The sequence below is a fragment of the Malaclemys terrapin genome, chromosome 23 (assembly GCF_027887155.1).
Source record: "Malaclemys terrapin pileata isolate rMalTer1 chromosome 23, rMalTer1.hap1, whole genome shotgun sequence".
In the NCBI taxonomy this organism is placed as follows: Eukaryota; Metazoa; Chordata; order Testudines; family Emydidae; genus Malaclemys; species Malaclemys terrapin.
In genome coordinates, this window is record NC_071527.1 from 3,644,003 (window position 1) to 3,671,529 (window position 27,527).

Below are 27,527 nucleotides of genomic sequence, written 5' to 3' on the forward strand. Positions count from 1 at the left end.
CCTGAAGCAGGAAGGGGCAGGGCCAGGCGTGCGAGCAGACAGAGTTTAATAGTAAATAATTGTACAGGTTGATGAGCGTGAGCCCCACCCCCATTTGGGCTCTGCCCCTCACCCTGGGTCATCAGCAGCAGAGCCCCCTCCCCCCACAGAAGGGCAGGGGCTGGGGGAGGGGAGCAGGGTGGCAGAGGGACTAGTGAGCCCCCCCAGCAGCGGGTATGGGTCCGCGGGGCTCATTGGGAGAGCTGCTTCACCCGCGCGTCCATGCTGGCAAAGTTCTCCTCCACGGCCACCAGGTTCTCCTTCATGGTCTTCTGGACCTGCGGGACAGAGAGCGGGTAGCACTGGGACAGGGGGCGGCATGGGGACCCCCAGGGGTTCACTCGCTCCCAGGCCGGGGGGAAGGGGGTGTTGCTGGGATGCCCACCTGTGTCAGCAGCGTGGTGTTGTCCTTCAGGGAGTTGGCGATCATCTGCTGGGTGGTGTCCAGGTGGGTCAGGAGCTGCCCGAACTGCATGGCTGGAAGGGACAAGAGCCAATAGGCAGCAGCTCAGAGCCGCCCTGGGGCAGACTGGCACAGAGCCCCTTTCCCCCCTGCAGCTGCCCCTGCCCCTCACCTTGCTCATGCAGCTGCTTGACAGTGGCCAGTCTCTGCACCAGCGCGGGCAGGGTGGTGGCCATGGGGCTCCAGCGCTGCACGATCTCATAAAGCTGATGCACCTGGTGGCACCAGAGGGGAGATGGGGGGTGGGGTTAGTGCCAGGCAGAGGAGGGGGCAGCTCCAAGGTCCACGCTGACCCTCCCCCCCCAGCTCACAGGCAGCCCAACGTACCAGGCGTCACATGCCGTCCCCTCCCCCCTTCACCAGCCCCCAGCAGCCTGTGCCACCCTAGTCCCCCTCTGCTGGTGATGCCAGCCATGCCAGGCCTGAGATGGGTTCAGGGCCTGGGACACCCCAGGAGGGGTGTGGGTGCAGATGATCGCAGCAGGGCGGCACTGGCTGCCAGGGCATTGGCGGGGCCCCAGCGACCTGACCTTGCTCTGGGTGTCTGCGTCCTCCACGGCCACTTTGTGCTTGGCAATTTCATTCACCTTCCCCAGGACGCTCTGGGGAAGAAAAGGAGACGTGAGGATCCTAGGGGAGCAGGTGCCCCCTGCCCTGCCCTGCCAGTCCCCCTCCTGCCCACTAGCTGGCAGCACAGCCCCCCGCAGTGGCTGGGCCAGAAGCCAGGATGGTACCAATTCAGCAGGGGCAAGGTGGGTCCCTTGGCACCTCTGTGCCATGCACCCATCCACGCCACCCGCTGCCTCCTGCTGGGGCTAGGGGCTGCCCCGTGCTCCTGGACCCCCAGAACCAGGGCAGCGGAGGGGAAGCATTTGCCAAGTGCGCCCTGTGCAGACACCCAGCACAGCCGGGTCCTTCCCAGCCCCTGGATCCCACCAGCCGGGCTGGCAGCGCCGGGCGCCTTCCGGTGTCACCGCACCCCAGGGCAGGTGGCTGGCCTGGAGCCAGAGCTGCCCAGGTGCGACATGAGCAGGCCCGAGGTGGGGGCCTGCCAGTTTGTCCTCCCCCCTCAGCTGCTCACCTGCAGCCTCGCCTCCACCTGCTCCAGCACAGCAACGTCCAAGGTGCTGACTTTGGCCTGCAGGATCTCCACGGTTTCCTGCAGGAGGAACGGGCTGAAACACGCGAATGCCGACCCCGGGCAGCAGCAGTTCACCGCCTGCACCCTGCCCAGCAGAACCCGACCCAGCCAGGGCTGGGCTTGGGCGCCCCACCTGAGACCGGAGGAGGCTGCATCCCCCCAGACCACTCTCGGAAACGCTGCCTCCGGCCCGGGAAGGGTCCTCAGCCCACAGCCCCCCTGGGTCTCGGTGCTCCACAAGACACCAGCGAGGCCGTAACAAACCCCCTTCCCCAGCCGGGCCCCAGCAGTCGGGCTTACCATGAGGCTGGCTCCCTGCAGCCCAACCGCCAGGGGATTCTAGGAGAAAGAGAGAATGCAAGCGTGTGGAGCCGGGAGCCTGAATTTCAGAGCAGCCCGGCCCTGGGCACTATGCCCACGCCAGGCACGGGGGGGGCTGGACGGCCGCCCCAGCCTGATCCCCCTGCAGGGCGCTCACCTGGCTGTCCTGCTCGCAGCTCACTGTGGCTTCCAGCTCGCTCAGCCGCTTCTCCAGCTCCGCTATCTAGATCAACGGGGAGAGGAGAGGTCAGCGACGCCCCCAGCATGCCCTGCTTCCCCGACCCGCAAGGCTGGGCACGGGGTGCTGGAACGGCACGTCGCTGCCCAGAAAGCCCAGGCAGGCAGCCAGGTGGCCGCTCAGAGCTCCGCGCCGGCCTGCCGAGGCGCTGGCCGAGCAGCAAGAGACGCCAAGGCTGCCCGGGCCCAGCGGCTGCCCAAGGCTCCGCCGGCGGGTGCGATCCAGCCACCAGGGCAGTTGCTGGCTGCAGCTCGCTCCTGTGCTGAGCTGTGGCACCCCAGAGCGAGAAGCCGTCCCCCGCTTCCTTCTCCCTGCTGCCCCTAGACCCTTCGTCACAGCCTCTGAATTCCCGGGCCCGCCAAAGCCCTCCCTGCGCAGGGGGACGGCAGAGTCTGACCTAACAGGCCCCCTGGTTTCCAGCCTCAAAGGCCAGGCAAGAAATAACCATCTGCGCATGGTCCCCCCGTAGACACAGAACAGAGGGGCCCTGCCCCACAGATCTTCCCGGTGATGTTACTATGGGCTCACGAGCAGGTTTTCAAACAAGAACTTGGCTGGTATTTTCACGTATTAACACCCCCCTCCCCAGGGGGCAAGTAAATAAGCATTAGATGGGGAAACTGAGGCACGCCAGCGAAGTGACGCAAGAGCTAAATCGCCCAGGCCAGAGCCAGGGGTAGATCCCAGGAGTTCCCGGCGCCCAGCCCTGCCCGCAGCTCTGCTGTCGCATGGCCACTGCTGCCCGGCAGACAACTCCGAACCCAGACCCGCCCCAGCCTCACCTTTGCAGCCTGAGAGAATTTGTCTTGTTCAGGTCTCGAGTGCAGCTCATAGGTCACCATATTCCCTGCGGGCGCAGGGGCCTTCGACGGGCTCTTCCCTGCCCCGGGGGTGCCCTTGGGGCTCTTAGCCGCCTCCAGCTGAATGAGCAGGCGCCTGGTAAACAGAAGAGACCCTGCTGGTTTCCAGGGCCTGCGAGTGGTGGTCGCCAGCTGGGAGGTAACAGGGCCCTGCTGCTCCGGCGGGGTTAATGGGGACCAGGAGACGCCAGCCTCCCTGACAAAGGGACCAGGCTCCAGTGATGCCCGCTAACGCCCCTCGCCGCGACCACCCCTGGGGCTCTCCAAGGCAGCTACAGCCCGGTGGATTCAATCTCTCATCCATCGGCCTCGGTTTTCATCCTTCCCCATCCCCACCGTAGTGAACAGCTAAGCTGTCATCGACCAGACGCAGGCAGCTCCTGCCCCGCCGGGAGCTGAGGGGCGGCTGACCGCAGCACCCCGGGGGTGGGGGGCCAGCCGGTCTCTGATTTCCGATCAGCGGCGCCGAGCTCAGGAGAGGACGCTCCCTCCCAGCCCCAGCCCAGGGGTCAGCAGGAGATGCTGGGGCTGAATTCTCTCGCCCACCACCCCGGGCACCCCCACGTTGCCGGCACAATACGGCCTCGGGCACTCGCCAGAGCAGGGATTTGGTCCCGGTTTACGGGGAGAAGTCGCCACAAAGGAGGTTGAGCCCGAGGATGGAACGTCCCAGCTCCAAACGCTCCCTCGCTGAGGGACACTTGGGACGGGGAAGCAGCCGACCCGAGCTCACTTGGCGAGGGCTCCGTCGGGGTCAGTCAGGTTGATGGCTGCGTCCGGCCCCAGGAGCTTCTCCAGGTGCGTGGAGACCAGCTGCTGCTTCAGGGCCACGACCTGCTTGGCGAGCGCCACGGGGCTCAGCTTCTCCTCTGCCGCCGACTCCTTCGCGGTGCTCTGCAGAGGGAGACGCTGCCGCGTTACAGCCGGGGCGTGGGGCTCTGCGGTCACGGGGACCCGCCGCCTCCCAGCTAAAGGCTCTGACAATTCTGCTCCCAGCCAGCGGCACAGGCGGGGAGCAATCGGCTCTAGCCGTAGATCTCAAAGGGCTCCCTGTTTGACATGGGGAAACTGAGGCACGGAGGGGTGGAGTGACTTGGCCAAGGTCAGTGGCAGAGCTGGGCACAGAACCCAGGTTTTCTGAGTCCCAGTCCAGTGCTCTGCCCACCAGACACCACTGCCTCCCACCAGACTGGAGGGACACAGCCTGGACGTCTCACCCGATGGGGGCGACGCACGACGCCCAAGGTGGCTCCTACCTGTATCTTCTCCACCTCTGTGCTCAGCTCGTGAACCTCATGGAGCAGCCGCTGGTACTTCTGCCGGGGCGTCTCTTTCACACCAATGCCTTCCCCTAGCTAACGACACAGACGGGTTTAGGTCGCATGGCCCCTCCGCTCTGGTTCAACGAATTCTAACCTTGCAACGGGGAATCGGCTTCTCCACGGGGCTCTCTCTGCAGGCCCGGGGGTGGCGGGCTGGGGTTGGGTGCCTCTCTACCGGAGGCTGATGGGAAACCCAGCCTCAAAGCTGAGGAGGACCTGAAATGGGCCCGCCAAAGCTGAGCGAGCCAAATTCACACCTCCTGAGGGCCACACGCTCCCCACCAGCAGCCACGAGGAGTCCTGATGCCCTGCCCAGTGCTGGAGTGTCATCGCGTCAGGGTGACCATACCTCCTGGTCCTCAGCCTCCCAGGAGGGGCTGTGACTAGCAGCCCCTCCCCAGCGGGCGACACTCACTCAGGCAGAGGGAGGGGAGCCAGGGGGTTCACCACGGCTGGGTTTTATTCCAAGGGAGGGGCATTTCCTTCCCCCCCAGGCCAGTGACTAGCACAGCCAAAGCCTTCAAGAACCAGCTACAGGCAAGCAGGGGCATTAGCCCGTCACACCCGCTTTGGGCCCAAAGGTCGTGGAGTCCGGTCCCTGCCCAGGCAGCCAGCAGGGGAGGGAGTGGTGAGACCCCTCTCAGGAGTGGGGGGGGGCCCAGCTTGGCTTCCAGGGCCCTTGGGCTCGGGGGACAGTTTAACTTCCCTTCGGGGGACGCGCGGGAGGACGAAGGTGCCGATTTCAGCTCGTCTCTCTCCACTGAGCATGCCCAGTACCCTCCTCTCCATGTGCACCTCAGAGCGGGACGGCGACAGAACCAGGCCGGTTACTTACAATCTCAAACTCCCCCGACTCGTAGCCCGTCCGCTTGGCTTTGCTGATGCGATCCGAGAAGTCTGCAGAGCGAGAGGAGAGAGCAGTTTGCTTGGGGGACGTTAAACCAGCCCCTGGCTGGGCGCTGGGCCACGACCCCCGTGGGAGGCTCCCCCGTTGGGCACGCTCAGTGCTCCCCAGCTCTCCGTAAGGACTTGGGGCAGCTGGGGTAGGACGGGAGGCAGCAGCTTGTACTGCTCTAGGTGCCCCCCCCACCCGCAAACCAATCAAAGGACACAACAGCGACGCCCCCGGTTCAGTTCTACCACTGGCCAGTCGCTCTGGTTGGTGCCTCCCCTCCCACCGTTCCCAAGCGATGCAGGAGACGGGTGCCCCCCGGGCCAGCCTTACCGAGCCCTTTGGTGCCCACTCTCTTGTCCTTAAACTTGTCGTAGGCAGCGTTGGGGTTGACGATGATGTGCTCCACGCTGGTGCTCGTCAGCTCCTCCTGCGCAGACAGGCCAGCGTTAGAGACCCCAGGGCCACCCGCCCCCTCCCCCAACAGCTGAGAGCACTTCCCTAGGGACACCCCCGCCCTCCGACGGGCCCTTAGTGCTGCAGGAGGCGCACGGCTGCCCTCGCCCCGGGGAGGAGCAGAGTCCACCAGATGTTAATAACTTGGCCGGGGCCCAGCTGGGCCCCCTTTAAATAGCCCCTGGTGACAGGTGTGCAAACCAGCCAGGCCTGCTCAATGCCCACAGCTCAAAGCCTTCAGCTCAGGCCCTGCCTCTGGCCCAAGGTTTCGGGGGCTATTCCGAAGTCCCTGCAGATAAAGGGGGGCTCTGATATCACTGGGGGGGGAGCTACAGGATAACATTAACATGCTCTTGGGTCTCGCTAGTGCCAGCCAGTCCTGTGGAGCCTCGCCAGGAGCCCTGGGCCGCGAGAGGAGCGCAGGGGGCGGCCCCGCGGGGCGTGGGCTTGCAGGGCCGGCTCTCTTGTAAATGCTGACACGGAAATCAATACGGAAAATCGTTTTCTGCAGACTGGCCGTTCTGAGCGACAGGAGCCTCGGGGAGGGTTTTACCCGCAAAGACGCTGCGCTGGGATCTGGGGGCTCCCAACCAACAGGCAGAGGGAGCAGAGCCGCCAGGCTGCGAACGCTCACTCAACCCCCCCGCCCGCGCCCCCCCCCCCGCCAGCAAACCGTGGTGCAACGAAGAGGAGACGCAGACTGTCAACGCAGCGGCTCACGCCCTGCTGCATTTCCGACAGCGGGACGTGGCCATGGATTGACGGGTCACCCTGGGTTGGGGTGACTGGCTCTCGGTATCACAGACCTGCTGAGCTGTTCCTTACGAGACGTGGCCCCCCGGGGGCTAGAGGAGCCTCTTGGGCCGCATCCCCTGTGCGACCAGCAGGGGTCACTCACCCCAGCCTGTCTTGCCCTCTCTCTCACTAGGGGTCCCTGCACAATTCTCCTCCCGGGCCGGTCCTGCTCAGAGCTCACTGGGGAGTCGCTTCGCATGGCTGCCCCCAGCCAGCGGGACCAGGCCCTGCAGCCGCAGGGAGCATTCGGGTGGGATCCCCTGCTCCATGCCCAGCTGCCGGCCCTGGGCCTGTACAGGCGACAGGGGGGCAGCTCAGTTTGAACAGGTGGCTGGATCGCCCTGAAGCCATGAAAAGAACCGGGGCTCCGACCCCAGAGGTCTGGAGAGTCCCAGGCCGGGCGGGGTGAAGGAAACGGCCTGGAGCACACGGCTGGGGCACCGAGCTGCAGAGAGGGCTGCCCCCGCGGCAGATCAGGAGGGAAGCCCCAGCAAACTCTCCGGCTGCGACTCCTGCCTCCCAGCGCAGGACTCGATCTCGGCACACGGAGCCCAGCCCTCGGCTCGCCCCTAACGGCCCGCAGGGGGCCGGCCCTGGGATGATGAGAGTCTGACTTCCGCACTGGGAACAAGCCCATCTCTGGCGATCGGCCTGGCTCGCGGAACGGGGCAGCCCCTGGGCATGGAGCTCTCCAGGGATTAGGAGACGGGGCAGGCCCCGGGGGGAGGCGCTAGACGCAGGCACAGGAACCTACCCCTCCTGCACTGGCCTAGGCTCGGACGCAGGCCTGAATGTTGGCGGAGGGATTTGTGCGGAGGCTGGGGGCTGCTGACCTGGATTTGCTCAGTGCTCAGAGGGTGAGTTAGTCATCAGGCAGTTTCAGAGCGTCAGGCCCAGAGCAGAGCCTCTCCCGCGCACAGAGAGCGTTAGTGCCAGGCAGAAACCCGCCCGCCTAGGGGTTAGTGCTAGGAGAACACCAAAGGCAGGTTAATCACGGTTAAAGAGAAACCTTTTGTCTTTATCTCTCGCCCGGGGCTACCTGGTCGGGGGCCTGCTCTGCACTCCACAGTAACTAACTGGCTTGTAAAACCCCCTAACATTTAAACAAAGGGACCCCCGAAGTAGGTTACAAACCCAAACTGTCCCCGCCGGGGAATGGTCCCTCCACGGTCAGAATCTGCCAGGGTGCCTACTGGTTTTAGGGCATTTCGACCTCAGCCCTGGCCAGTCTCGCTGGGCTGAATCTCGCCATTCGAGGGAAACCCCGGGAGCTGTCCAGTTTGAGACGCTTGCTCGCGTTAGGTTACGGCGAATGGGCTGAAGGCTTTAAAGCTGGCACCCTTTGAAACAGCCAAGTTATTAATATTGGAAAAATCTGCTATGAGCAGCATGAAGCTCTCTGGGGCAGGGGCCACCTCCCGGTCCTAGCACAACGGGGACCCGGGCCAGGCCTGGGGAGTCAAGGGGCAGCGATCAGTTTCAGTCCCTCAAGATGGATTCGCCCACTGGACCCGATTTGCACCAAGCAGCCATTAAAATGAAGGGGACGCTCCTCAGAGCTAGCCCCGTGCTGCTCTCTCCAGCCCGTCCTGGAATGCGGGGGGCAGAAGCCGGGTTTGCTCTAGTTTAGATGCCGTTACAGCATTCAGCCTCCAGCACGCGGGGCTGCGAGGACCGGCTGGGGCGCGTTTGGAACGCCAGGGAAAGGAGGCCTCGGGACCGCTGGCTGGGCCATTTGAGATTATGAACGGTGACTCGGAGCTTTTGTGCCGTCCAGGACAGGGGCTCCCAAACCGCAGGCCACACGGGAGATTGACGGGCCGACTGACTTCAGAGCGATTTCTGAAGGCAGAACGTGAACTGCGAGCGTTTGGGAGCCGCCGGTCTCGGGCTGGGGAGTAATGATGCCCAGTGGTTAGAAGTGATGGGAACAGCCTGCCTACGGGACCCCCAGCAAGGGGAGGGGGGCGGGGCAGCAAGGGTCGGGAAAGACAAAAGGTTACAGCAGCTGCTCGCTCAGCAGAACATTCAAGCAGACGAGAGGTCAGGCTCCTTACCAGCTCCTTGCGTTTTCCCAGAGGTGAGAAAGTCAAAGAAAAGTTAGGAGGGCAGGGAATGGGGGGAGAGAAAAAGACAAAAATCGTATTAGAAGCTTGTCACATGCACTACACACCAGTTTACACAGTCCCCACGCACGGACCCCCCCATCTCGCAAAGCTAGCAGCCGGCCTACGGCCGGGGAGTTCGCTAGCACCACTGCCGCGTTCCTAGGAGCTGCGAGGTTATGGGGAGCTTCGGAGAGGACAGACGTGGAGCAGCGGGATTCAGCCAGCGGCACCCGTGTGTTAGTCCCGCCGGCAGAGTGCGCCCAGGGGCTCCATCGTCTCCCGCTGCGGGGCCCCAGCGAATTTAGCTGCTCTTTATGCTTCTGAATGGCTGGCCGTTCCCGGGCTGGCGTGTGCACGGACGGGGGCTTAGATCACTGAAATGCAACGGCGGATGGTGCCCCCTGGTAGCAGCGGGACGGGAAGGAGCGTTTGAGGGGGAGCTGTGGAAAAGTCTGACGGGTCTCCCCCCCTCCCAGCTCAGGGAATAGCAGACAAATACCCACGTTAGCTGAAGGGATCGCGGTGGAGGAGACGCCCTCATAGGCAGGCGCCCGGATGCAAGGGCACAGCAGGGAGGGGCTTTCCACAGCAGCCCCTCCGCCTAGGCGGGCAGCTAGGCTGACATTTTCAAAGCCATTAATAGCAAAGGGAATTGGGCAGCAGGGAAATTCTCTGCCTCGCCACCCCCATCATCTCTAGGAGGCCATTTCTGAAGCTGTGGTCTGGAGGACACTATCCCGCCAGCCCCAGGAAAGCCAGGCAGGGAGCTGCTGGTGCCCAGTGTCTCTGCACCCTCTGCTCTCTGTTCTGCTGCCCTCCCGACGGCTGTTCCCCCAGGGCAGCAGGAGGCCGGGTGTGGTCTAGAGGCACAACAGACCTGGGTTCAAGCCCCGCCTAATCCTTCACCAAGTGACCGGGAGCCAAACCGCTGGCCTCCTTCCACCTCAGCCAACCAACCAGGCAGCTGGGTGAAAACCAAGATGGGGCCTCAGTGAACGCCAAGCAGTGCACCTGAATCCTGGGGGGGGGGGGGAAGCCAAAGGGGGGGAAGCCAAAGGGGGGTGCATTTGCCTGACCCCTAAGGAGATACCTTCTTCTGGCTACTAATTCCGCTAGCCGGCTTGCGTGCGGCTGGTCAAGGGGGCTAGGCGTTACCTGCTCTACAAGCCACTGGAATGGAGCATAGCACGAGATCGCCTCGCACCTGGACTGCCAAGAGGTACTGCTTCACCCTGGGGAGGCTGGGAGGGGTTTTCTACCAGCGTTCTCTTTCCAACGCCCTCACCACCTGCCTTCTGCAGAGGGTGGGCAACTCTGCCATCCCCCAGCCCGGCCCCCTTCAGGCATATCTGGTGCCCGCTGCCGGGGTAGGAGCAGGTCTGCAGAAAAGATGAAGAGGACACCCGGGGGGGGCTTCCGACCTGCCTTGTGCACCAGCTTGACCCCAGCGGAGTCCCCAGCTCCTGAGAACACCCTGGAAACACGACATCAGAGAACTGGAGAGAGCCAAAGCCTGGAATGGAGTCGGCACCCGTCTGCGGACGATGAAACCCCCGTGGCGTGGTGCCAGGTGCCCCCCAGCTCTCGGCTAAGAGCCTCCAACAGTTCGGGCTTAAACTCTTCTTTTGGACTTTTAGCCAGATGCTAAAGAGGCCCCAGCCTGAGACACTGGGGAGGGGGAGCGGAGAGGGAAACCTCCGAACTGACACCTGCCTGACTTGGCCACCTGGAGGGACAAAGCGACAGCAGGTCCATGCTGCTGCTGGGGGCACCTGGCTGGCGCCACACACTGCAGTCAGCCAGGCGAGGGGAGCTGTGGTTTAGCGGCACTCACCGCTGGGGTTGCTTCTTCCCGCAGACAAGGGAGTTGAGCAAGGAGCACGAGGCCACCCTGGATCCGCACCCTGAGTGCCCAGGAGGGCAACCGCTGCTCGGCCAAACCAAAGCGAGGGGGGAAGTCAGAGGGACCATTTGATGCCCTCAGAGATAAGCAGCACTTAGCCATGGCTTAAACTAGGGTCGTTCCGCCTGGCATCTGGGGCCCACGCTGAGACCCCGTCCACTGAGGAACTGGGAACAAAGGTTCCAGCTTTCAGCAAGCTAATCAGAGGTGCCCCCGAGGCACCTTTTGCAGAGTGTTTTGGCCCACCCCCGACCTGCGCACCTTCTCCTCAGGCCATCACCCCCAAACCCTTCCCAGAGGTAACAACAGCAACTGCCGATCTCAGGTGTGATGCACACAACACCCCCCATTCCCTCAAAATGTCCCATGGGGCTAATGGAGGGAGGTACGAAAAGGGGCACTGACTTGCCTACAGTCACAGTCTGAGGGCTGTGAACACCCGGCTCCCGGGCCCCAGCTGTTCTAACCAGTAGACCAGACTCTCTCCCAGAATCGGTGGCTACCATCTGGAGGTTTTTGGGGGGGCGAGGGGTTTTAGTTGTAAAGATCCATTGGAACAACAAAATCCATGCACACTCCTCAGGAGAGGAGACTTCTGCCGGAGGCCAGAGCGACACAGGCTCACGGGATGCTCCGCAGTGGAGATGACATGCGGAGAAACACCCTCCACCTCCTAGACAAAGGCCGGAGCCACTACGGCCGCAGGGAGAGCTGTGTTTCCCCAGCCGGTGAGGCGCGCGAGTCATTTCTCGGGGGAGGAAGGGATTAAGAGCACCATTTCTCCTCCTCGGGGTGAGCCTGCTCCTGGCGCTGCCGTGAAAACAGGGGGACATGAAAGGGAAAGCTAGTCCAAAAGGATACGGTGGGCTTTTCACCTCCAGAGCGCCCAGCCAGCCTGCAGCGGGAACGTACTCACCCGGAGAGACAGAGCAATCAGCGGATTGGAAAGCGGGCCCCACACGGCGCCTCAATCATTCCGAGGATTCCCCCAGAGATTGGGGTGGCCAGACAGGGCATGCCAGGATACCCAGGCTCTACCCCTGCTCATTTCACAGGCTAGAAGTTACGCTAATCCCTTAGCGTGAGGTCATTAAACCGCCTGACTGACTGTTGGTTCTGATCGTCAGAAATAAACACAGGGTCCTTTTCGCCCAGCAAGAACCACCCCCAACGCCGGGCCCCCACAGACCCCAGTGGGCCAACTTGCAGGGATTACAAATTGAGGGACAGATCAAAAAATAAGTAAAGACCCTGTGGTCCTGCCCCAGCTGTCACCTGGGCTCCCCATGGCAGCACCTGGAGAGCAGAATTGTTAAGTAGGCCTCAGTCTGATTTGTTTCACCAGAGGACGGGATTTCTAGGGGATTTTTTCATTCTCTATCACCGTGTTGCCAGACAACAGCCTTCGCCTTTAACAGTAAAGCAGCCCGCAGGCTCCAGGTCCCAGCATGCCACGTTACAGTCTGACCCAAGCAGTCTGGTTGTGTCATCATAACAATGCCAGCTGCCTCCCGACACAGAGAGCCAAGCCCCAAGCATCTTACCAACGCGTTTCAGGCGTGACGCCCGAGGGGGTAGGATGAGGAAAGCCAGGAACAGCAGCCGTCAGCTGACCGGGCGAGGGCTAGCACCCGGCCAGGGACAGCAGCCGTTGGCTGACCGGGCGAGGGCTAGCACCCGGCCAGGGACAGCAGCCCAGGGGCTACGTGGCGAGGGCTAGCACCCGGCCAGGGACAGCAGCCGTTGACTGACCGGGCGAGGGCTAGCGCCTGGCCAGGGACAGCAACCCACGGGGCTACGTGGCGAGGGCTAGCGCCCGGCCAGGGACAGCAGCCGTCGACTGACCGGGCGAGGGCTAGCACCCGGCCAGGGACAGCAGCCGTCGACTGACCGGGCGAGGGCTAGCACCTGGCCAGGGACAGCAGCCCAGGGGCTACGTGGCGAGGGCTAGCGCCCGGCCAGGGACAGCAGCCCAGGGGCTACGTGGCGAGGGCTAGCGCCCGGCCAGGGACAGCAGCCCACGGGCCTACGTGGCGAGGGCTAGCGCCCGGCCAGGGACAGCAGCCCAGGGGCTACGTGGCGAGGGCTAGCGCCCGGCCAGGGACAGCAGCCCACGGGGCTACGTGGCGAGGGCTAGCGCCCGGCCAGGGACAGCAGCCCAGGGGCTACGTGGCGAGGGCTAGCGCCCGGCCAGGGACAGCAGCCCAGGGGCTACGTGGCGAGGGCTAGCGCCCGGCCAGGGACAGCAGCCCACGGGGCTACGTGGCGAGGGCTAGCGCCCGGCCAGGGACAGCAGCCCACGGGGCTACGTGGCGAGGGCTAGCGCCCGGCCAGGGACAGCAGCCGTTGACTGACCGGGCGAGGGCTAGCGCCTGGCCAGGGACAGCAACCCACGGGGCTACGTGGCGAGGGCTAGCGCCCGGCCAGGGACAGCAGCCGTCGACTGACCGGGCGAGGGCTAGCACCCGGCCAGGGACAGCAGCCGTTGACTGACCGGGCGAGGGCTAGCGCCTGGCCAGGGACAGCAACCCACGGGGCTACGTGGCGAGGGCTAGCGCCCGGCCAGGGACAGCAGCCGTCGACTGACCGGGCGAGGGCTAGCACCCGGCCAGGGACAGCAGCCGTCGACTGACCGGGCGAGGGCTAGCACCTGGCCAGGGACAGCAGCCCAGGGGCTACGTGGCGAGGGCTAGCGCCCGGCCAGGGACAGCAGCCCAGGGGCTACGTGGCGAGGGCTAGCGCCCGGCCAGGGACAGCAGCCCAGGGGCTACGTGGCGAGGGCTAGCGCCCGGCCAGGGACAGCAGCCCAGGGGCTACGTGGCGAGGGCTAGCGCCCGGCCAGGGACAGCAGCCCAGGGGCTACGTGGCGAGGGCTAGCGCCCGGCCAGGGACAGCAGCCCACGGGGCTACGTGGCGAGGGCTAGCGCCCGGCCAGGGACAGCAGCCCACGGGCCTACGTGGCGAGGGCTAGCGCCCGGCCAGGGACAGCAGCCCAGGGGCTACGTGGCGAGGGCTAGCGCCCGGCCAGGGACAGCAGCCCACGGGGCTACGTGGCGAGGGCTAGCGCCCGGCCAGGGACAGCAGCCCAGGGGCTACGTGGCGAGGGCTAGCGCCCGGCCAGGGACAGCAGCCCAGGGGCTACGTGGCGAGGGCTAGCGCCCGGCCAGGGACAGCAGCCCACGGGGCTACGTGGCGAGGGCTAGCGCCCGGCCAGGGACAGCAGCCCACGGGGCTACGTGGCGAGGGCTAGCGCCCGGCCAGGGACAGCAGCCCACGGGGCTACGTGGCGAGGGCTAGCGCCCGGCCAGGGACAGCAGCCCACGGGGCTACGTGGCGAGGGCTAGCGCCCGGCCAGGGACAGCAGCCCACGGGGCTACGTGGCGAGGGCTAGCGCCCGGCCAGGGACAGCAGCCCACGGGGCTACGTGGCGAGGGCTAGCGCCCGGCCAGGGACAGCAGCCCACGGGGCTACGTGGCGAGGGCTAGCGCCCGGCCAGGGACAGCAGCCCACGGGGCTACGTGGCGAGGGCTAGCGCCCGGCCAGGGACAGCAGCCCACGGGGCTACGTGGCGAGGGCTAGCGCCCGGCCAGGGACAGCAGCCCAGGGGCTACGTGGCGAGGGCTAGCACCCGGCCAGGGACAGCAGCCCAGGGGCTACGTGGCGAGGGCTAGCACCCGGCCAGGGACAGCAGCCGTTGACTGACCGGGCGAGGGCTAGCGCCTGGCCAGGGACAGCAACCCACGGGGCTACGTGGCGAGGGCTAGCGCCCGGCCAGGGACAGCAGCCGTCGACTGACCGGGCGAGGGCTAGCACCCGGCCAGGGACAGCAGCCGTCGACTGACCGGGCGAGGGCTAGCACCTGGCCAGGGACAGCAGCCCAGGGGCTACGTGGCGAGGGCTAGCGCCCGGCCAGGGACAGCAGCCCAGGGGCTACGTGGCGAGGGCTAGCGCCCGGCCAGGGACAGCAGCCCACGGGCCTACGTGGCGAGGGCTAGCGCCCGGCCAGGGACAGCAGCCCAGGGGCTACGTGGCGAGGGCTAGCGCCCGGCCAGGGACAGCAGCCCACGGGGCTACGTGGCGAGGGCTAGCGCCCGGCCAGGGACAGCAGCCCACGGGGCTACGTGGCGAGGGCTAGCGCCCGGCCAGGGACAGCAGCCCACGGGGCTACGTGGCGAGGGCTAGCGCCCGGCCAGGGACAGCAGCCCACGGGGCTACGTGGCGAGGGCTAGCGCCCGGCCAGGGACAGCAGCCCACGGGGCTACGTGGCGAGGGCTAGCGCCCGGCCAGGGACAGCAGCCGACTGAGCTTGAACTCGAAGTGGGGGGGTGGGGGGGGGGCAGTGGGAAATCTCAGGGGACGGGGGCACGTGGCCCGATCCCCAGGCGAGAAAGATGGTTAGTTTGCATGGTCGGGAGGAGAAGCGTCCCAGGAGGGTGCAGGTGTCAGAGAAGAGGAGGCTGCAGTAACCATGGCAGGAGGTGGAGGGGGACCTGGGCTGGGTGCCATCTTTGAAAGGCTGCATTGCATTCTGGGATCGGCACACCCCTTTGTATTAGAGCAGGACAGCGAGTCTGCTCCGTTTCATGCCAGTTACCCCGGGGCACCTGCCACACAGCCAGCAGAGCCCCCGGCAGGGCACCGTGCGGGTGCACTAGACTGGATTTAGGCTCCTCTTTTGTTCTTCCCACTCTGGGCGAGAAATCCCGTTAACCAAACCTTCCTCCTGCTAAAACCAACGTCCAATTCCTCGTTTTCCTCTGCTCCGGCTACATGCCTTAGTGCGGGGAGAGAGAACACTGCCCCGGGCCACCCGCCAATTTCACACCCGTACCTTGATTAACCCAACAATCCTCTTGAAATCAGACCCCCCTGGGGAGGGGGGCGGTTAACGACTGGGATTTAAAACTCTTCGCTACATTCACAACAAAGCGCGGTGCAGATTTACCCGCATGCAAAAATCAAATTCCAAAGCATGCAAAAGAGAAGCGTTGTAATGGTCTTACTTGTGCAAACTAGAATCCAGGCAAGGTAGTGAAAAGGCAGGGGGGGAAGAGCATTAGGAAAACTCAGGTAAGTTCAACTGCGCAACAGTCAATCAACACAATAAAGCAGTCTGAGCTGGTACCCCAAAACGAGAGGGGTTGTCTGAGGAGCTGCAGGGACGGCCCCGCCCCATGGGCTGCGCTCGAAAGCACTCACTGCAATACCCGAAGTGCACTAGCTAGGGAGGCAACTGGAAATTCTCCAGCATCATTAATTCCTGTTGCCAATAGAAGACGCCAGTCGCAGACGCCCAGAGAAGCCAGGCTTCTCCGAAGCAGGCCAAGGTGCCATTCCGGGCATAGAGCTCACAGCAGCTGCTACCAACTGACTCGGGCCGAGGCTGCTGTTTGCATTCATTTGTTGCTGGCAGAGGAGGGAGAAAAACTTAAGCTAGTTGAAAGTCCCCAATTCAGACACCGTTTGTGGCATTTTCACTGGGGCAATTCATTTTCAATTGAGTTCAAGGCTGATCTGTTTATTTTTTTTAATCTAGTCTCTCTTTTAAGCCCTTGGAGCAGACAATAATAAAAACACCGTAGAGCACGCCAGCAGGGCGCTGCCGCGGGGCGTTACTGCATTAGAGTTAACGTTCATCCGGTCAGCGGCCCTGGATTCATACGGTGAAAGGGGCGTCTCGCGTCTGCACACGCGGCTCAGGCTCCCGGGTTTGGAATCTCATTTAGTACATCGGGCTGAAATTGGTTTAAAGGGACGGCAGAAATGGAATTCCACTGAACCAAGATCTAGTCTCAGCGATAACGTTGCAGCTTTCAGGTCCAGAGGTAGCGAGAACCGTCCTGGGGAGATTTATTTACCAAGAGACCAGCTCTGCAGCACTCCGGGTAACACGCATGCAGGGCTCAAAATGGGCAAGGGGAAACGGAAGAACGTGAACAAGGCAGCGGTGCTCGAAAACCTCTGGGCTTTAATCGCTAAACCTGGAGCTCAGAAGAACATGCATCTGCTCCTAAGGATAAAAGCAGCCTGAAGGCTTCAGAGTCAAGCATGTCTTGCCTATGGGGACTGGGGATTTAACTCCTGCAGCCAGGAATAGCCTGGAGCACAGAGCACCAGTGGAAGTACCCCCACGCTTCAAGCAACCTCTCAGCACAGGTGCAAGGACAGATTTGGTTCCAAAAGCAGCACCATGGCCAAGCGTCGCAAGATTGTTCGATTCCCACTGCAAACCACCAAACCTTGCCAGCGGCGAAGCCAGCAAAGGCCCGGAGCTTGTTCTGGGAAGGATCATCTTGAAGAAAAGGACATTAGACTTAGCCATTCAAAACCGAATTATCCCCGCTGCAGCAGGGGTAACACGTGGAGGCTGGATCAGATTATGCTGCCAGGAAAATGAATTTCATAAGCCAATTAAAAGCTACATAGAAACGAATATAGAAATGGCCATATTAGGAGTGCAGGTGCCCTCTTCAGGGGAAAAACAAGCCGCTAGCCCTGGGTTTGGGCAGAAACGTCTGAGCGTGTGTTGTTTTAATACGGGTGTGTAATTTATGGGTCAGGTCTCTATTCTACAATGCCGGGGCTGGGTTCATAGTCAGATTATTGGCACAACCGGCCCCTGGGCGTAGCTCCCTCTAGGCCAGTGAGGCTCAGCAGGACAATGAGTCAGCTCCCAGGGTAGAGCGGCATCTCCCGCTGCTCACCTGGAGAGGGACGTGGGGCTGGGCACAGGCTCAGTTTTAGCCCCCTTAGGGCAGGCTGGGGGAGACCTCGGGAGTATGGAGGCAAATTGGCTACAGGCAGGAGGCCATTCAAGAGAGACGGGGCCACCCAATGGGACATGGTCTCCATCCCAGCTTCTGAAGGCCTCGACACAGGCGGGGCGAGAGCAACCACAAAACCGCTTTGCTTCCACGTGGGAAGTTCCCACTTCAGAGTCACGGCCGAGCTCTGTGGAGTTCTCTACAACGGGGATGCGCCCAGGGGCGAAGCAGCAGGCCTGGGGAAACAGCCGTCCCACATGGGCCAGCATCCACCCCGTGCCCTTTGGCGCCCGTTTCTCACCCAGCATGGCAGAGGGAACCTGGGAGAAGCGGGCCATTTCTTTGGGTTAAATCCTGCTCTCGAGTAGGATCGTGTGCCAGGGCCGGGGTGGCTACACAGCCATGGGTTGCAGAGGAATTGCCTGCCCTGCACATCGGGTACGGAGCAGTGTCGGGGCCTGCTCCATATTTCACTCGCCTGGTTTCTGACCAGCCTCCAGAAGCGTGGTGAGTTTACACCTTCATTTACCCTGGTCTCCTGACTGCGCCAACTCAAGCGGCTAACATGCCAGCAGCAATCACGAGCGCCACACAAACACAGACACTGACCACACTGCCGGACACAGCACCACGCAGGTAGGCCGATGATAACTGAGTGTGCCAAGCCAAGCCAGCTCCCAGCCACCCTGCAAAGGCATTTCCATCTGGAGCCTCACTGCAGAGCACGTTGCCCAGAGAAAGCCCGAGTGACTCAAACCCTCTTGCCAAAGGCAAGCAACAAAATCAACGTGGGGGCACCTTGCTGGGCACCCACAGCTCCCATTCACCTATCTGACTGCCATGTAACCTGGCATGCACGGGGACAGGGCTTCTTCAGTGCTGCCCCTGTACGCCACGCGGACCCCAGGGCTCAGGGAAATTCCAGCACAACGGAGTAGCAAAGAGTCGGGCTAAGCAAGAGGGCCATCTGATTGAGAGTCTAAAGGCTGAGCTGTGGCATCCGACAGCGCTTGCGTTCAGTGTACATGTGTGACGAAGTGGGGGAGGTTCTTGTTTTTTCCTTGTTTTCCAATGGTTTGCATGCAGAGGGGGTGGGACTCAGTTTCCCTGGGTGTTACTGGTTTAACGAGGTGAGGGGAGAGGGAGTTTGTTGTTGTAGAGGACCGGAGAGGGAACTTGGGACCCCAGCCGATGGCCTGGAGAATGGAGACCCCAGTGACTGGTGACTTGGCTACCTGGAGGCCCAGCTCAGGAGTCGCAGCCGGTTCTAGCCAGTGGGAGGACAATGGGCTGTGATGAGAGGACCCCAAGATCTGACCAGCCAGTTCCAGCCAGAGGGGCCAGAGAACACAAGAGGGGAGAGGAGGCCACGGTGAACCTGTTTACCTGGAGAGAAGACAATGGACAGAGGCGGGGCTTGGGGCCGGTGATCTCAGATGCCCAGCTGGGAAGCAGGGGGGCTCGGGGCTAGAGAGGGGGAGCAGGCAGAGCCCACCTGGATGCAGAGAGACTGGGATGTGCTGGGCTGAGGGAGGCCAGGCCTGAGGCCCTGAGAGTTTCTTGTCCTGTGTTCAACGCTCAATAATCCCTCCTGTTTTACACTGTCTGAGAGTCGCTCTGGGCTAGAGAACAGGGTTGCATCAACCCCTTCGGGGGTGGAGGCCCCGGGGGTCCAGAGGGAGGGGACTCCCTGAGGAGGCCCACGGCAGATACAGACGTACTAAGGCTCAGAGAGGTGCGGCTCCAGGAGGTGGAGGGGCCTGACCCCGAGAGAGAGTGGACCCCCGAGAAGGGCTGTCGCACTGAAAGGGGCACCCTCCACGGACCGCACGGGCCAAGAGTGGGCACGATCTGTGAGTCCGTGACAACATGATGGAGGGGAAGGAGTCGCAGCCCGAGAAGATGGCAGGACAGCCAGGAAGCTAAGGAAGGGGGAAGCCTTAGTGCAAAGTCGGAGCAAAGAGGCAATTGACCAGACCCCTAAGTGAGGTCCCTTCGTTGCAGAGATCCAAGCCCGAGCTGGAGAAAGTGGGAAGGGCACCGGGGGGAACACGCTGCACTGCGAAAGCTAAACCTCTGACTAATGAGGGAAGCGGTTCGTTACATCGGAGGCTGGTGGAGGATGCGCACACGCCTTTGTTTCCCACCGGTACCCCGTATCTGTAAGCCAGTCTAGTCCTCACGGCTCCACTTTCCTGCTTACGTTAAACCCTCAGGTAAGCCGCGAGAGCTGCAGAGAAGGGAACCCCCTCGCTTCCTTGTGGGTGCTACACAACATGGCCACGCAGGGTTTTCGCGTTACCGCCCCCACCTTGGAGAACATTCTTTTAACGCCCCTTCTGTCTGCTCCTGTGAATCAGCCAAACCCTTGACGCTGATTCGAGCAGAAAGACCCACGTCTCCCCCAAGTGCTGACCTACTTTCCAGGTTTGCTGCAGAAGTGTCTCCAACTTGGGTTGCTACTTTTAAGCTCATTTTCAATCAAAACCGGGTGATTTTTCTCCCAGCTCCTGGTCTAGTCACTTGCACCGGAAACACCAGCAAGATTCCAAACGCTACAGACCGCAATCCTTCTCGCACCTGAGCCGGGCGCAGCTCCGGGCCGCAACAAGATGCCACAACCCTAGGCCATGCCATGGCAGCTACTCCTTGACTAAACTGTGCCCTGCTAAAGGGTTCCGACTCAGAGGCCTGAGATGTGGGAGGAAAAGGACTTCGAAAGCAGGGCAGAGCACTAAAAAGAACCCTGAACTCCCAGCTGGCGATAGGTCATGATAAATCACCTGTATGACATTGGTCTTTGCTCAGCAAGGGAAATTCACCCGTTCTCTCTCAAGCTACCAAGTGTGCTTTGGAGGGCACCGATCGCCAGAGGATTGCAACGCATTTTGTAAACATTACCCCGGGCGGTGGGAAAGGATCCTTTCCATTTTACAGCTGGGAAAAGCGAGGCCCAGAAAGGGCCAGCGACCTGCTCCCGGCCTCTCATTCCCATCAGGGTGGATCCGCCCCACCCCTGGGTACGTAAGCATTGATCTGAGGGCAGGGATGACAAAGGCAAAGCCATCATTCAGCCCTGGCTTTCACCGACCAGGTCCAGTTAATGAGACTGTCTCCAGGGCACGCCCATTCCTGCTGCTATTTTGAGATGCTTTCAACCCTGAGCCTCTAGTGTTCCCTCAGTGCCTGCAGCCTGCATTTCCTGGGCGTTTTAGTCAGCTCCTTCCCACCCCTGAAAACTCCCTTTTCTAAAGCAAGACGCCATGAGGCCAATATACCTTCTGCAATTCCCCTGCTGAGCACAGCTCCCGCAGAAGGTTCAACAGACCCTGCGCTCCCCACAGCAATGAGATGTTAGACAGTTCGCTTTTACAATGGGCTCAGGCCAAACTAGGCGCAAGACCCAAACACTGAGAGTTTAATGGACGCTTTCAGGCGGCATTTTCCCCTGGGCAGCCTCATGCAGGCTACAAATCCCCGATGTGGATTTCCTGGGGCGCGGGAGTGCATTAGGCATCACTGAAGAACGGTCGGCAGCATCAGAGCTGCTCTCGTATCAGAAAGCGAACGCATTCGATTCAGGACCGGGTTTGGCCAGCTGTCATTTCTAGTCATCTACACCAAGGCTTCTGGCAAACATTTTCCATTTGCCGGGAGCGCTGACAGAGCCTGCCTCCATCTTTAACACTGCACTGCTTAGCCCTGGCGCTGTGCAGCTAGACAATAAGGCGTTTAAAGCGTCAGCACCCACAGAAGCCTGGCCTACACTGAGACTTCCCCAGTGTTAGCAACAGTGGGGTTTTGTTCTGTTTTTTTGCCCAAACCCCTACGGCACAGGAGGGAATGTACAGCAGCCGGATTTGCTTCATTAGCTACAAGAAAAGCCATCTCTCTTTGGGATTATGCCTGGCAAGGAAAGCCCAAAGGCATATTTCATAGACCAGAGTTCCAGGATGCCCCAAATATATATTTGTAGTTTGAAAATAAAATGCCAAGATGTCATCTGATTTTTAACCCACTCCCACCCCACTAGCTTGCATTTAACCAAACAAACGTGGTGAGCACCTCACGTCAAAGGGAGAACAGTCCCTTTCTGACTACCAAGCTCAACTGCATTTAAAGCAGATAATCTCTCCAGTTGCCACTAGACCCAATTCCAGTTTGGAAGAAAGTGATGAAGAAAAGCAAAGGGCCTCTTCAGAGATTTCCTTCCCAAAGCCTTACGCACGTTCTCCTTTGGGATGATGAAAAGGCCAAGAAAAGGATTTAACAGATGTTTATGTGGGCAGCATTTCTAGAAGAGGACTGTCGCACCTTCCTTGCTAGGAACTATTCTGAAAACAGTACCATTTTATGAGCTTTCTGCTACCCAGATCTGCTGGAGTATACACCCAATACGGCACAGTTACGGGAGTCATTTGGGCAAAAGCAGCCTTGGAAATGATTTGGGATTGGCACACCCACTTATCACTGCCCTCCAACCACAACGCTAGTCAGAGAGCTGTTGCGTTCCACACAACCTTACCGCATCGAACTCCGCCTGGTCGTCTTCTGGGAGATCGCTGGTCTCGTAAACATCTGGCTCGTTCCTGGCCTAGAAGCACAAATGCGTTTTAGTCAGGACAGCTGGCAGTTCTGGACAGACGCAGCTCTTATTGCAAAGAATAGCACCCAAAGTGAGTGCCCGCCTCACACCGCCAGGTACACAGAGAACACGTCTGCTTCCAGGAAGTATATTAGAGAGACAAGGTGGGTGAGGTCATCTCTTTTATTGGACCAACTTCTGTTGGTGAGAGAGACAAGCTTTCGAGCTTCCACAGAGCTCTTCTTCAGGTGTGGGAAATGTACTCAGAGCGTCACAGCTAAATACAAGGTGGGACGGATTGCTTAGCAAGAGTAGTTAGCACTTATTTCAAGGGACCGTTCAAGGTGAAGTGGCCAGTGTCTCTCTTAAGTTTGTGATTTTTAGCGTCTAGCAAAGTTATGAATTTAAGCTCCCAGGCTCCTCATTTGTAGATGTTGTGCAGGTTTCCTTCAAGGACAAGACCAGATCTGGAGGGATCGCTTTGGGAAGAAGTGTTCACCCACGGGTGAGATGGTGGGTCTTTTATCATTTTTCTGGGCCAGTTCATTCAAGAGCGTAGTGATTGTGTCGTTTCACCCACATAGATGCTACTGGGGCATTTGGTGCACTAGGCGAGGACACCACACGTTGTGATGGGCACGTGTAGGACCCATGGATCTTAAAAGGTGGGTTGTTGGGTACCGAACATCCAGGAAGTATGTTGCTTCCTTCATAAAGGGATGCAGTTCCTAACATTTGGGGGGGGGGAAGGCCTCAACTGTGCCAGCTGGTGCCTGGCACTGCCAATCATTAATCTTTTGCACGTTCTGAAGTTTGGGCTAACCCAAATGACAGACACATGTAACCCTATAACGAGGACATACAGATTTGCATGACAAACACATCTTAGCAACAGCATCCTATTGTTCCCACCCATGACAACATCACCCCAGAGCTAGACTAAGCAACGCCAGCAGTTCTGAACGTGTCTCTGCAGACAGCAGTCCCTAGCGGTTATCCAGCACTTTTCATCCAGAAACCTCAAAGCACTTTGCAAAGGAGGGCAGGGTTGCTATCCCCATTGTACAGATGGGAAACTGAGGCACAGAGGGGAAAGCGATTTGCCCAAGGACACTCAGGAGGCCAGTGGCAGAGCCAGGAACAGAGCCCAAGTCTCCTGAGTCCCAGTCCGGTGCTCTAGCCGCGTGGCCACACTGCCTCCCTGATGAGACGTGGAACTCGCTGCAGGTGCTCAGGGTCCATTTACCTCGTACAAAGGATGCTCTGACACGCCAGAGCAGGAACCGCAAGCGCCGGTGTTTGCGGGATGGGAAGGGAGACCCAGGAAACCAGCTCCCAGCAGAACGGTGGGAAGCCCAGAGCTTGGTGCCGAGGGAGTCCGGGGGGCTAAAATCGGGTGCCAGGGGAAGTGCCGGGCCCCATGAGAAGGAGACAGAGCAGCACTCGGGCCAGCAGCGCCCTGGGGGGAGCTAGGCTGGGACTTCACCCCCTCACTCGCATCAAACCGCAACGCCCCATTTGGGAACATCCCCCACGCACCGGGGATTGGCGGGGAGCGCCCAACAGCACAGGGGGCTCCAGGGACAGAAGTGACCTCTCCCCCAACCACCCTCCCCCAGTTACCCCCACGGCCCCCCAGTTACCCCCACCCACTCACTGCCTCCCTCCGGTTACCCCACCCCTCTCCCCCCAGCCCCCCAACCACCCTCCCCCCACAGATCCCCCCCAGCCCCCCAGTTACCCCCACCCACTCACTGCCTCCCCCCAGCCCCCCAACCACCCGCCCCAGTTACCCCACAGCCCCCCCCAGTTACCCCACCCTTCCCCCCACGGCCCCCAGTTACCCCCACCCACTCACTGCCTCCCTCGGTTACCCCACCCCTCTCCCCCCAGCCCCCCAACCACCCTCCCCCCACAGATCCCCCCCAGCCCCCCAGTTACCCCCACCCACTCACTGCCTCCCTCGGTTACCCCACCCCTCTCCCCCCAGCCCCCCAACCACCCTCCCCCCACAGATCCCCCCCAGCCCCCCAGTTACCCCCACCCACTCACTGCCTCCCCCAGTTATCCCTACCTCTCCCCTCCCCCCACAGCCCCCCAACAGACCTGCCCCCACCCCCCCAGTTACCCCACCCCCTCCCTGCCTCCCCCCCAGTTACCCCACAGCCCCCCCGCACTCACGATGCCGGGCAGCTCCGCGTACTTGGGCTCGGCCATGGCGGCGGGGCCGGGTCGGGGCCTGAGCTGGAGTCACCGGGGCCGGGACTCAGGGAGGAGCCGCTAATCTCGCGAGAGCGTCAGGGGAGGGCGGGGGCCGACGAGATCCCGGCCGCGCGGGGCAGCCTGGGAGTTGTAGTCTGGGGGTGGATGTGGGGCTGGGGTGCAGGGTGGGGAGGGGGAGATGTGGGGCTGGGCTGTGGGGCTGGAGGGGCGATGTGGGGCTGGGCTGTGGGGCTGCAGATGGGGAGCTGTGGGGCTGGATGGGGATATGTGGGGCTGGGCTGTGGGGCTGCAGTTGGGGAGATGTGGGGCTGCAGATGGGGAGATGTGGGGCTGGGCTGTGGGGCTGGATGGGGATATGTGGGGTTGGGCTGTGGGGCTGCAGATGGGGAGATGTGGGGCTGGGCTGTGGGGCTGCAGATGGGGAGATGTGGGGCTGGGCTGTGGGGCTGGAGGGGGATATGTGGGGCTGGGCTGTGGGGCTGCAGATGGGGAGATGTGGGGCTGGGCTGTGGGGCTGGATGGGGATATGTGGGGTTGGGCTGTGGGGCTGGATGGGGATATGTGGGGCTGGGCTGTGGGGCTGCAGATGGGGAGATGTGGGGCTGGGCTGTGGGGCTGGATGGGGATATGTGGGGTTGGGCTGTGGGGCTGCAGATGGGGAGATGTGGGGCTGCAGATGGGGAGATGTGGGGCTGGGCTGTGGGGGGAGATGTGGGGCTGGGCTGTGGGGCTGCAGATGGGGAGATGTGGGGCTGGGCTGTGGGGCTGGATGGGGATATGTGGGGTTGGGCTGTGGGGCTGCAGATGGGGAAATGTGGGGCTGCAGATGGGGAGATGTGGGGCTGGGCTGTGGGGCTGGATGGGGATATGTGGGGCTGGGCTGTGGCGCTGGATGGGGATATGTGGGGCTGGGCTGTGGGGCTGCAGATGGGGAGATGTGGGGCTGGAGGGGGTATGTGGGGCTGTGGTGTGGGGATGGAGGGGCTATGTGGGGTTGTGGTTTGGTACTGGAGGGGGTATGTGGGGCTGTGGTGTGGGGCTGGAGGGGGGTCCATGGGGCTGGTGTGGGGCTGGAGAGGGGTGTGTGGGCCATGTGGGTTGGGGATTCAGGTATGCTTGGGTGGAGGGCGGCGGTGAGGGGTGGGGGTATATAGTGTAGGGTGGATTTGGGGAAGAGGTCTGTAACGAGTGCAGTATTTGGGGGTGTTGGGGTGGGGAGGAGGTTTAGGGGCGTTAGGTGGAGCTAGGAGAGAAAGTTTGACTGTGTGGGGAGAGTGGCCGTGAGGCACAGAGGAAGGGAAGTTGGTGTGGGGCTGGGGAGTGTAGGATGTGGGGTTGGGAAAGGATTGTGGGGTGGGCAGGAGGGGTCTGTGATTGACATGGGCCGGGGTTGTGCCGGGCTGGCTGGCGAAGGGCCATGGGGTGGATCTGAGGACGGGGAGGCAGTGTGGGGGTGGAGATTGGGACTGGGTAGGCTGTCAGGAGATGGGGAAAATGCTGCTGCATTCGCACGCTGGGAACCACCGTGTAAATGGGGCTCAGCATCACCCCCATTGGTGCTTTATTGGGATGCCCCCCGTGCAATAGCAGCTGTGGCACCGGGGCGCCTGCAAAGGCCCCGTTCTCTCCTTCCTCCCCCAAAAAACCATCCCAAGCCCTGTCGCCAGTGGCACCATCTCCCGGCCTGGTCATTCTGCCAAGCTGCCAGCTGCTGCTGTGTGGGCCGGGATGGAGGAGAGGTGGCTGAACCTCCCTTCGAACTGGGTCCTTCGGAGAGGCCTGCCTGGGCTGCGTATAGCAACCTGTGACAAAGTGGGACTGTTCTTAATGTTTTCTCCGAATACTGTGTGGGTGCCTCAGTCTCCCCTTTGCCTTTCTTAAGTGTCTAGGCGGTGGGATCAGGGTGTGTGATTGTTGCAGAGCCCTGGACAGGTGTGATGCTGTCTGCACAGAGAATGGCCGACACCCTGTCTCCTGGCAACTGATGGCCTGGGCCCCTCCCCTGCAAGGTGCCAACTGAAGGTGTTGGAGAACAAAGGGATCAGGTGGCCTCCTGGCCGGGGAAGAGACAAAGGGAGAGGAGGGGCTGGAGGGGGCTTCAGTTTGGAGCTCTCTGGGGAGACGGAGGGAGGTCCAGCACCGGGGTCTAGTCTCCCTGCCCCACAAGATGGACCTGATTGAGGGTCCTGGTTTCTGTATCTACAAGCTCTGTTTTAGACTGTGTTCCTGTCATCTAATAACCCTTCTGTGTTACTGGCTGGCTGAGAGTCACGTCTGGCTGCGGAGTTGGGGTGCAGGGCCCTCTGGGTGCCCCAGGAGCCCGCCTGGGCAGACTCACTGTGGGAAGTGCACAGAGGGGCAGAGGATGCTGAATGCTCCGAGGTCAGACCCGGGAAGGTGAAGCCGTGGAAGCGTCTTGCCCTGGAGCCAGTCTGCTCCGGGAGAGGAAGCTCCCCGAGAGTCCTGACCGGCTTCGTAGGGAGCAGTTGCAGAGCATCGCCCGGGGACTCTGGGACACAACCACTTTAGGACTGTACCCGCCCTGGGTCTCACCACCCCATTCCCTGCTGTACTCTGCATCCACAGCTCCCACTGATTGCAATTTTTTTCTTCTTTGGACATCAAGCTCTTGCTGCCAGTCCCAGGGCAAAATCTATCTCATCTCTCCACCCCAAATCTGTCTATCCCATACCCCATCTCATCTGTCTATCCCGGCGGTACCCATTAATCATTGTGGTATCTGCGCTCCCATTTGCTCGGTACCCTTCCCTCTTCCACAAGGCGGGTGGGGGTTATTTCATTGGTTGCTTTCGTAGCCGAAGGGAAGGCTTTTCTAGCTGGTTCTTGATCCCAAATCTAATCTCCCTGCCTCTTTCACTCCAGGTTTTTTGTAGTGTACCCCCGGGGACCCCCCCGCAGCGGTGGTGCTGGAGTGCCTTGCAATATTCGAAAGCAAACAAAGAACAACCTGGTCCCCTCTCTCTCCACCAGTCAGCGGGGCCTCGGATGGGGGCAGCGGGAACTGGACTGTACCAAGACAAAGCTCTGAGGTGAAGTGCAGAAGCTGCTAGAATTGGGAGCTCAGACCACCAGCTCCCTACGCGATCCCCTGTGGGTCCTGCCCAGCTTTCGCTGGAGTGAACAGACAGCAAGTGTGAAAAATCGGGATGGGGGGAGGCGGGGGTAATAGGAGCCTATATAAGAAAAAGACCCCAACATCGGGACTGTCCCTATCTGGTCACCCTAAGCTTTCCTGCCTTTTTACAGATCGATTCCCATCCGCACCCCCGACTTCCTTCCTGCCCCAGCATGAAACTGACAAAGAGAGCCATGAAAGTGATTCAGCATCTTCAGGCCTCCTGCATGTCACAGCCCTTGAGACTCAAACCCAGACCCCGGGGGCCTGTAAGCGTCAGA

General features: G+C 61.4%; 1 protein-coding gene across 1 annotated transcript; it reads right to left on the reverse strand.

Annotated features, from left to right (window-relative positions):
* Nucleotides 1–29: 29 nt before the first annotated feature.
* DCTN2 (dynactin subunit 2) lies at nucleotides 30–24,171 on the reverse strand. Its single transcript, XM_054012413.1, has 14 exons — nucleotides 24,069–24,171; nucleotides 21,828–21,896; nucleotides 5,610–5,706; nucleotides 5,220–5,281; nucleotides 4,319–4,417; nucleotides 3,796–3,956; nucleotides 2,985–3,138; nucleotides 2,122–2,187; nucleotides 1,944–1,982; nucleotides 1,584–1,661; nucleotides 1,033–1,104; nucleotides 615–717; nucleotides 425–516; nucleotides 30–317 (listed from the first exon to the last, which is right to left on the reverse strand). The coding sequence occupies exons 1-14, from the start codon at nucleotides 24,102–24,104 to the stop codon at nucleotides 231–233; spliced, it is 1,215 nt and encodes a 404-aa protein (XP_053868388.1). The 5' UTR covers nucleotides 24,105–24,171; the 3' UTR covers nucleotides 30–230.
* Nucleotides 24,172–27,527: the final 3,356 nt, after the last annotated feature.

Excerpts from the sequence above, each read along its gene's own strand:
- DCTN2 (XM_054012413.1), bottom strand. The coding sequence starts at position 24,104 with ATGGCCGAGCCCAAGTACGCGGAGCTGCCCGGCATC. Across the intron at positions 5,707-21,827 it reads ACCAGGCGGAGTTCGATGCG|GAGGAGCTGACGAGCACCAG; the intron begins GTAAGGTTGTGT and ends CTGTCTGCGCAG. Across the intron at positions 718-1,032 it reads ACGCAGACACCCAGAGCAAG|GTGCATCAGCTTTATGAGAT; the intron begins GTCAGGTCGCTG and ends TGGTGCCACCAG.